The sequence below is a fragment of the Lipophrys pholis genome, assembly GCF_963383615.2.
Source record: "Lipophrys pholis genome assembly, chromosome: 7".
Taxonomy (NCBI): domain Eukaryota; kingdom Metazoa; phylum Chordata; class Actinopteri; order Blenniiformes; family Blenniidae; genus Lipophrys; species Lipophrys pholis.
The window spans coordinates 5,541,670-5,552,144 of record NC_137638.1 but is presented as its reverse complement, the minus strand read 5'-3'; the positions used below and the strand labels follow the sequence as shown (position 1 = coordinate 5,552,144).

Below are 10,475 nucleotides of genomic sequence, written 5' to 3'. Positions count from 1 at the left end.
GCTTAGTTTGGTCGTGGTTTAATTTTCTTACCTTGTTTTCTCATATGCGATAAGCTTATAAAAGCCTATAATACATCAGACTACAGGAGCTTTTTTAGCTGTAGAGTGACCAACGGATTCCCTGCTGCTAAAGTGGACCAACAAAAAACAGCAGATATAAATGCAGATCCTGTTTCCTGTCTGGATTCACTTTTCAACTGAACCAAATGTTTAACAATGAGGCTCAATAAAAATATCATGACTGGTACTCTGTGACTGAGATGCAGATCAGTCAATGTCTCATAAACCTCAAAACGTTTATGTGTTTCTTTTTCTTAGCTTTCAAGCTGTAACTGCTCTGGACAAATGTCATGAAATACTCAGATTTCAGTTTGACAAAACTTTATTCTTGATGTGTGTGCGTCATCATGGAGAGCTCAAATGCTCCCGGTGGCTTGCATGAATTAAAGTCCATGAATTAAGGGTCAGAAAACAGCACATCAACACAGACTCTGCATGTCTAAACTGTATTTGGCACATGTGAGCAGGCATCAGTGTTATAGCAATGTAGGATACTGGTAACACATGCAATTTTTCCCCTCGAACAGATGTGTTTTATTCTAATGACCAAAGGTTTCCTGGAAGTTGGCCAATTGTTTTATCTGCTCGCTCTGCATCGAGTGGCGTCTCCACAACATTTTCTTAGATTTCAGATCCCGAGGGAAAGCAGGCGCAGAGGGTAGAATAGCTTTTGAGCCTGTAAGAACATTGTTTATTGTCTTGGTGCTTCCGCTCAAAGGGTAGGAGCAGCTCGAGCTGACCCCTATGTCTGGTATAGGAGCATGGGGGTTCAGAGGAGGAAGGTATCCAGGGCGAGTGTGGGCGATGTGATCCAGGAGAAGGGCTCCGGAGCCTCTGCGTTCCAGCCCAGCAGCACTTCGTCTCTGCATGGAGCTCTCCAAAGACTCCCTGGATTCGGACAGAGTGGAAGATTTGCTGGCGACCAGCTTGTGCTTCTCTGGTGCCGAACCGACTCCGCTGCTGTGCTTCAAAGTTTTTTCCCGGCAGCCTAACTGCAGTAACTGAGAGTCAGAGCTGTAGTGGTCAAAACCGATGTTTCGTCGACGCACCACATTTTGAAGACTGGATACATTTAGCTGTCTCAGACAGTCAGAGGAGTCCTTGTCCACCGGACTGGACTCGTGAGGGAAGGGGAGACTGTCCTGATGGAGGTTGGGGTGGGATGCAGAATACAGTGAACTGGCAGCACTGTCGTATGACATCTTTCTGCCAAAGACCCGTCGTCCACCTCCACCCTTGTTCTCATTTGCTGACATGTTCTCCAGTGCTTTGAGAAGCCCTATTGAGTCTTTGACATCCATGCTATGGTGGCGGGAAACAGCTGGAGGTCTGCCTTGGATACCTAGGCTATTGATTCTGAAGGACAGCTCCTCCTCTGGAGTGATTTCCATTGGCTCCTCGGTCAGGGAGGAGGCCTGACTCTGCTGGAGAAGCAGAGAAGGACTTTTGGACCATTGTTCTGAAGGAAGCCTGTGAAGATTCAGTCGCTTGTCCACGCCAGGAACACGTAAAGGACTGGGTTGTTGGATTGGCGAGCCTGGCCGAGAAGTGACCAGACTTGCACCAAAGCCTAGACAAAGGGGGTCCCTGAGGCCTAGAAGGGGGCTGCCAGGTTGGGGAGAAGCAGCCGCCGATGAGCCCTGTGGAGGGGTTCGTAGCTGGAACTCATACGGTGGCGTGTAACAAGAGGTTGGTGTGAAGTGCAGACGCTCCTCCAGGTCAGGAGGTGGAGGAACATTCAGGTACTGCTTCGTCATCTGATGGCCAGAAGGGAGTTTATTGGTGGTGATGATGATGACCTCCTTACCCTTTGCTTTACATGCATCCAGGAGGACACTGAGAATGTCCCTGTTCCCTGAATTGACTGCATAAATCAATGCTGATAAACCTGAATGATCTTCCAAAGTTGGATCTGCGCCGCTGTTCAGCAGCAGCGACAGAATTTCAGCCTCAGTTTGTTCGAGGCACGCATGCATCAGAGCAGTTTTCCCTGTCTTATCTTGGATGTTTGGGTCCGCACCATTCTCCAGAAGGTATCTATGAGAAAAAAAAAAAGTTACATTACTTAGTAGGAGGAAGATGCTCTGTAATATGGATGTTGGTTCTTCATGAAAGAAACACATTTGTGAACTAATGATGAGAAGAAGAAGCAACAAAAGAGCTGATAAACTACCAACATGCAGACAAGCTAACCACTGCCAATGCTAATAACAGCTAGTATGGAGCTAGTGAGAAGAAACACGGCTCATTGATTGGTCAGGACCGAAAGCAGAAATCCCGCCCCTTGAGCTGGCTAGTAGCTAAAGGGGATAATTAGCTCATGGCTAATGGGTAGCTACAAGCAGATTTATAGTCTTCTGACCAGATAGCAATGAGCACCTTCCTCACCACCTCTTCCTCACTACTCCACGTCTGACCGCAAGATATTGTCCAACTTTTTCTTTCTGATAGTTCCTGATGCGTTCACACTGTCAGCGGATCGGACCTCAGTTCACTTTCAAGTGGACCAGAGTTCACTTCGTCGATCCGGATCAGAGTCCGGGGGAGCATTCACACCTGCACAAACAAAGCAGACTTTCCCTGAAATGAACTCTGGTGTGAACATGTCTATAATCTGTTTCTGCCCTGCCTTTGCCCATAATTAGCTCGGATCCAATACTCCTGAACTGGATAAGGAGGTGACTATGGAGGATAGAAGATGGATGGATAGCCTTAAAAAAACTATGCTCCTGATTTTATTAGTAGGGTGAAGAGACCGACAGCAGCTCGACAACTCTTCAGCAACAAGTAATGAATGACAAAATGTTTTTTTAATTTCAGGAACTACAACCTAGTAACTAATTTCATGATCGGTTACTACCTTGCCACTGTCAAAAGTACTTAAGGTACAATACATCATTTGCAACACTAACGGAAAGAGCAAAACATCTCAGCAGCGCTCATTCCCGCCAGAACTCACCGAACCATCTTGTGCTTGGGGACACTTTGTGAATCTGTGTGCCGCGTCTTGCAGGCCACCATGAGCGGCGTCTCGCCGTGCTCATTGCTCTCGTTTATGTAAGCCCCGCCCTCCAGGAGCAGCCGGGTGAGACGCAGCCGGCTCAGGTAGACCGCCTTCAGAAGAGAGTTTCCATCAGTCCTCACCTCGGTTGACTTTTCCATTGGGAAGATATTTGCCACTGAATCCGTCGCGTCTTTGTCTAGAGATGGGCACGGCTCCCACCCTGCAAGAAAAAAACCAAGATAAAAATCTGATGCTCTCTCGCTCTCCTCATTGATCCGATCAATGAGAAGATTAAAGCCTTCGTTCTGGTACATGGACTCCTTCAGACCAATGAACCAGCAGAACCTCTGCAGCAGTTTGAGCTCCTGAAGCTCATCTTTGGGATTAGATTGCCTGCATTGATGAGGCCGTCCTTGTCACCAGGTCACGTTTTAATTCCTTGGAATTAAAACAGATCCTAACCATTGCAGGCTGGAAACACTAGGAAAATGTACCCCTCTCAAAACAAGAAAAAAAATATATATTTTAAGGTACTTTTACCTTGAAATAAGTGAAAACAGATCTACCAATTGAACAAGTGAGAATTGTTTTGTAAGATTCCTTGAAATATGACATGATTCAGAGGATTGAGATCCCAAAATTCCCAGAGAAAACTTGTTTCAACCAATTTGCAAACCTGGCGTTTGCAAACTGTGGTGATTCTCAGCCATCCGGCCTTCAGCCGCAAAAAAAACCTTTCAGTTCTGCTCCTGTGAGTGCAAATAAATGCTACAGGTGTTAATCCCAGAAACCGAGTCCTGCTTCCCAACTGCTGTGAAGTGAGGGCGTTAACCCTGAAGCTGAGGACAGCTTCACCCGGAGCTGAAGTTAGTCTCCCCTGTGTCTCCTGGCCGCGGCGTGGAGACTGGAACAGGAAGGGTTAACACAGGTGTAAATAAACCTCCACAAGTGCAACCCTGACTCTATTAAGTTGGGCATAAGAATAAAGAATTGTATTTGAGGTCATCACAGTATATCAATTATTTTACAAGGTTTTACTTTGTTAATCTAAGTAGACTTAATTTAGTTATTGAATACAAATCAAACCAAGACTCGGATCAGTTGAAATGAAAGGGTTAATATATAAATGAGCCCAGGGCCACTTTGTACTGGGAAAATTGGGCCCCGAGGTCAAAAAGGTTAAGAATCCCTGTCTTAGAGTACGCCACAAATGCTGAAATGAAAATTATCTATCTTATACAAATAACAGCTCAGCTTTAGAAATGCATGAAATGTAAAATAAACTTTGTTTCTTCTAAAATACAGCTCAAAACAAGATAATTTCAAGATTATTTGACTCAATAATATATTTAAGATGCATTCTCTTAAGAGAAATCTCTCTATCTTGCCTTGCTGGTTGGGTGAATTTCTCCTAAATCAAGTGGGATGAAACATTTTGACTAAAAACAAGATTAATAAACTCGGTGAGATTTTGACATTTTGCAGTGCAGCACCTGCAGGTCTGGAGATCAAATCTTCACACTTGTCATTTTTTAAACTCCCTGATCTTTCCCAGTTACTAACAAGAGCCATCATACAGACACAGTCAGAGTTATTCCATTCACCTTCCTGAAACGTTATGGCTGATCAGAGTATGTATATTCTGGATGTTTCACTTGGTTCAGCATAGCCCAGAGTTCACGGCTGAAAAGACAAATACAGAAGCGACGGAGATCTCAGCGGGTATTTGGGTGAAACCTCCGAGGAGCCTTACATTTAGTACCTGCGATTGTGAGTAATGTGAGTGTGCGAAGCCGCGATTGGCTCCATCCCACTCCTGACCCTGAACAGGCTGAGCGACAGTAGAAAGTTGACGGTTTCCGTAGCAACAGCGTTTGACTATGAAAGCAGAAATCTTACGTGCTCGCAACGTTTAACTATTGTGAAGGTGTGGGAAAGTTCACAGCACGTACTCAAGCTGAAGGCCGCTCCAGGAGGACAGAGATTCATTTAAAAAACCAGCCACATGCTTTCACAACCACGAACAATGACGACCGGAGGAGCGAAAACGCAGAAACGGACCCAACCTACACCTTGAAAACCGTCTGCCCGCTCACCTCAGTGGCAGATTATCGACCGACGTCTTCATGACATTTCTCTCCAGATGTTACGTAACTCTGCGACAGCGACCGTTGTACGCCTGTGACAAGCCTGATGTCGCCTTGAGTTCTCGCTGCTATTGTTAAGACTTCTGACGGCGATGACGCATGAGCACGATGACGCGTCTGAGTACGTGCGGTCGAAACTGTCGACAGAAGCCCTAAAATGTGTCCTGAGCGGATGTTTGAAGAGGCGTGAAGGAGCAGAGGAGTCAAACAGCTGAAGGTCATCTGGGACGTATTGTCACTGTAAGAGTGCGAGCACGAACAAACACCCCAGAGGTCAGACAATATAAAGCACTGAGATGGACGTGATGAGTATTTCAACCTGACTAATTTTAGACGGGTTCAGGTTGGTTTGGAACTAGTTTGTGGATTTACTTGGGAGTAAAATTAGACTAGTTTAAATCCTGTTTTGGGGCAGAATTTGGACGGCTTTTTTTCTCAGATTAAGTTTTGAAGTTGTTATTTAAACAAGTCTTCAATTAGTTTTATAGTGATATTAAGTTTTAATGTGAGTTCAAGGGTTAGCTTTGGGACTCATTTCAGACTAGTTTAAGACTGGACCTAGGGGTTAGTTTTCAGATTTGAGGTGGGTATGGGTTTATTTTGTACTAGTTTCTGTGTTAGTTTTAGTGTAACTTTAAACCTATTTGAAAGTCTGTTATGATTTCACTAAACTCCAGTTTACTGGAAGAGAATCATTGATTCTGAACTATCTCAGTCCTCCTGACAGCAACACGAAAGATGCTCAACTGTAAGTAGCATTAGCGGTTCACCACGGTAGCTGTGATTAGCATTCACATGCTGGTATTACCAGTTAGCTTGTTGATAGTTTAATTGCCGTTGCTTCTTATTGTCTTTTGTTCACAAATCTCTTTCTTTAAGAAAAGCGAACATCCAGATTATAGAGCATCTGTCTCCAACTAACATCCAGATTATAGAGCATCTTCCTCCCACGAACATCCAGATTATAAAGCATCTTTCTCACACGCACATCCAGATTATAGAGCATCTTCCTCCCACTAACATCCAGATTATAGAGCATCTTCCTCCCACTAACATTCAGATTATAGAGCATCTTCCTCCAACTAACATCCAGATTATAGAGCATCTTTCCCCAACTAACATCCAGATTAGAGAACATCTTCCTCCAACTAACATCCAGATTATAGAACATCTTCCTCCCACTAACATCCAGATTATAGAGCATCTTCCTCCAACTAACATCCAGATTATAGAGCATCTTCCTGCCACGAACATCCAGATTATAGAGCATCTTCCTCCCACTAACATCCTGACCCTGAACGTCACAAAAAGAAAAGCGATCACTGTGGACTTCAGGACGAACCAGCTCAGCCACACTCCTCTCATCATCAACAACTCAAGTACGCCTACCCGCTCCCATTCGCACCACCTCCTACAGGGGAGCGACACTGAAAAAAGAAACTAGTTGGAAATAGTTGGACCAACTTAATTGAATTGCTCCAATCAGTAACGCCGAAATGAATCAAGTTCTTTGAACTTAAAAATAATTCATTAACTTAAGTTTGAACTTAATCTAATTCATTAACTTAAGTTGGAGTAACTTGATTCATTTAGGTGTTACCAATTGAACCAATTCAATTACGTTGGTCCAACTATTTCCAACTAGTTTCTTTTTTCAGTGTATAGAGAGCATTCTGACCAGCTGCATCTCTGTCTGGTTGGGGGCCTGCAGGGGAGAAAATCAATGGGACTTTGCTTCCTCCCGTCCAGGATGTTGCTAACAAACATTGTCTGACGAGGGAAAGAAACCCCCCTCCCACCGCCACCATGGACTCTTCTCACTGCCGGCCTCTGGAAGAAGTTTTAGCAGTGTACAGAGCAGAACGGCCAGGTTCAACAGAAGTTTCTTCCCACAAGCCACAAGGCTGCTGCACTCATAATACCCCCCACACACCCCCCACATACAGGGCTGCTCCATTAAAAAGTCCCCTTGTAGTGCCGGGAAATAGTATAATCTGGGAATTTGTCTGTGCAATATAAATATAAATACATAGTGTTCTATTTTTATACATACTGTTTGTATATTGCTGCTGGACCTGAGCCAATGAAATTTCCCTTTAATGAAAATTGAAATGACAAATAAAGTATCCATCCATCCATCCAGATTACAGAACGTCTTCCTCCGACTAACTGATGTAACTTCAGAATATATTAATGAGAGAATCAACATTAAACTGACATAAAATCTGGTACTTCTCTTCCAGATTAATGTTTCTGTACATGGTCCCTGAAAAATTAACTAAATAAATATAAATCAACACAGGATCTTTACCAGGTAACTTGTAACTTTTTATTCACAGTAACTGGTGAAGATGATTCACTGATGTTATAGCATAAATAGAGATGTTCAGTATAATTGCCACTGATCATGTTGTAGAAACGTGAAATGTTCGGTACATCTGAAAATATAAGTACTCGTGAGACGTTTACTTATTTCCAACCAGAGGGACTCAGCAATTCTTCGTTTGTGACGGTGGTTGATGGAAAAGGTGGAAAGCGAGGTGGAGTCATTGTGACAATTATTAAGTGACACATCGGTTTCTCCGACGCAAGTTTCACCTTAACGGGGCCACAAAATGTGATGAGTCATCCCTTTGGATTATTTGAACAAAGCTGAGTCGCCTCTGAGTGTGTGCGCGCGAGCGTGCGTGGTTTTTAAACTCTCTACAGGTGACATTCACACACCCCCGTCCGCCAGCGCTCCTCGGAGGGGTCAGCGCTGGCCTTCAACCGGCACCCACACAGACAGAATAGTTAATGACAGAAGCAGCAGAGAAAAATGTCATCCCTTAACATTTCATCACTCCACATGAAAAGGCCACGTTTTCATCTTTTTTTTTTTTTTTTCTCCACACACACACACACACACACACACACACACACACACACACACACACACACACACACACACACACACACACACACACACACACACACACACACACACACACACACACACACACACACACACACACACACACACACACACACACACACACACACACACACACACACACACACACAGCTCTGAAATCCTGGAACCATCACGCTTTATGTGCACATGTGTTAAGAGCCACTTGTATGTGTAGTGAAGTGGAGCGCCGAACATCAGCAGGCTGTCAGAGAGGCAAAAAAACCAACAAAAAAAAAACAACAACAGAGAAGACACAAAGCAAAATTCACGTTTCCTACAACTTTCCTCGTTTAACGGCATCATGAATCAGGAAATTTCCCGCAAATCAAACTTCTTCTGTCATGAGAGAAGAGCAAGCTCTATTCAAATGAGCGTGACATGCAATGATGCTTCAGGATGAAGACTCAAACTTACCTGCCTGAGTCTCATTCTTCCCTGTACGAGCTGCAGCTCCTTCCCGCAGGAGAGCAGACGTCCGTGATGAAGGGATGGAGCGCGGACTGATATACGTCAGATGGGAGCAGGAAGATGGCTAACGGCAGCAGGAGTGGAGGGGTGGGGGGGGGTGGGGGGTTGGACAGGCAGCCAATAGCGTGACGACCTCTTTGTGAGCGGCAGACGGTGAACGTCGGGTGAAGCACTTGCGCAGGTAGGACTCATTTCTTTTCACCTTCAGGTATTCACAGCGCCCGTGTGAGGCACAATGGAGTCCGCCAACGTCACCGGAAAGTTCAAGGCTGGAGACGCACCGTATTTTTTGATGCTGGTTACACAACAGAGCTACACGCACACACGCACACACAGAGCGCCCTGTTCACACATGAAGGCCGAGATCACTTAAAAATCCCGTACGGCTTTTACAAGCCTGACGTCGTCACTCCGTCTCTCTCAAGCACAGGAAGATGTACAAACACAGGCCGAAGTCAAGACCAAAAAAAACCACACAAACGTCCGCATAGACACAAACACACGCGAGTAAACGCAAAAAAAGGAAAAACACGCAGACACGAGTACTCAAACACACGCGCGGAGTCAGGAGGCCATTTGTTAGGGCGTCACTCCACCGCTTTTCCCGGCAACAATCAAATAATTAACGGAAGCTTCAGTTGTTTACACAATGTTTTCAAGTAAAAACAAAAAAACTTTCGTAGTATTTTTAAAGTCAGTTTACACGACGGCCGTGCGCAGAGCCACTGAAAACACAACTTTTGAACCAAGGTGGAACTTTTTGGAAACGCTCCAAAACGTAACTTTTCTGAAACGCTACTACTGCACATGTGCACCACTGCCGTAGTAAACAGTTCTTCTGCACATGCTCAGTAGAGAGACAATAAGAACAACGTTTCCTCCGTCATGTCATGACTCCCAGTCCATAATCTACTGGGACTTGGTGGTTTGATAGTCGACAGTCACCGTAATAACAATCCAACTCGGTTGTCACTGAGTGTCAGCAAGCCACACAGTGACGCTGTCCACGGCGGGGAGTCGTCTGGGAGGAGGAAGTACGCAGAGATATGTGGATAAACCGGCACAGTTGGGGATGGATGAGCCATATCGGTTCCCTCCTGCTTTGTTTACTGATGTTGTGAAGTGTGATCTGGCTACTGTCCCTCAGTTTGACTGTCATGAGCTCTACAACTAAGCTTGGTCATTCAGTGATTATGGGCCATTAAACACCGACTTGCTTCCGTTAAAGAACGCAGCAAGAAATTAAACTGAAGAATTGTCAATAAAAACTACAAAGATTGGGCTGTTCTAAAACTTTTGACTCGCAGTGAAAGTATGTTTACATCATAAACACCAGTGGAGGCTGGTGATAAATTCCTTAGGAGGGGCTCTTCATTATTAATCAATTTCAGCCAATGTTAACTTAATTTAAATACAGTGCGTTCATAAACCACATTACATCAATCTGGCCTTTTTTGCATTGCATAAAACATGATAGTTCCTTTAAACAGCTAGTGAATAGAGAGCACTTATTAAGATGACACCTTTATTAATATACTTGTAAACCAACACAAGCAGATACTTCATTGGTCCCTTTAAGAAAAGGAATGTGTTTTGGGGCTCGTTTAATTGAAATGACAGGTCGTCTGAGTTTAGGGAAAACAACAGGGATATCAGGGATATTTTCAAACAACACATCAATCCATCTTTCAAAGCATTATAGATCACTTTGAGAGGAAGTGCAAAATAAACTGCTTTTTTTAAGCTCTTAGCTTTTCAGTCATTAATAAATTTGAGCGTATCTAAACATTTAGAAACGTTAACAAACCTTGACACATAACCAAAATTTTCAACATATTTCCGT

The 10,475-nt window shown here is 44.2% G+C and overlaps 1 protein-coding gene across 1 annotated transcript; it reads right to left on the bottom strand.

Annotated features, from left to right (window-relative positions):
- Window positions 1-599: 599 nt before the first annotated feature.
- ankrd34bb (ankyrin repeat domain 34Bb) lies at window positions 600-3,222 on the bottom strand (the record flags this gene model as incomplete). The annotated part of the gene is made up of 2 exons (XM_080466940.1): window positions 600-2,097; window positions 3,020-3,222. 2 exons carry the CDS (start codon window positions 3,220-3,222, stop codon window positions 600-602), a joined length of 1,701 nt encoding a protein of 566 aa, XP_080323066.1.
- Window positions 3,223-10,475: the final 7,253 nt, after the last annotated feature.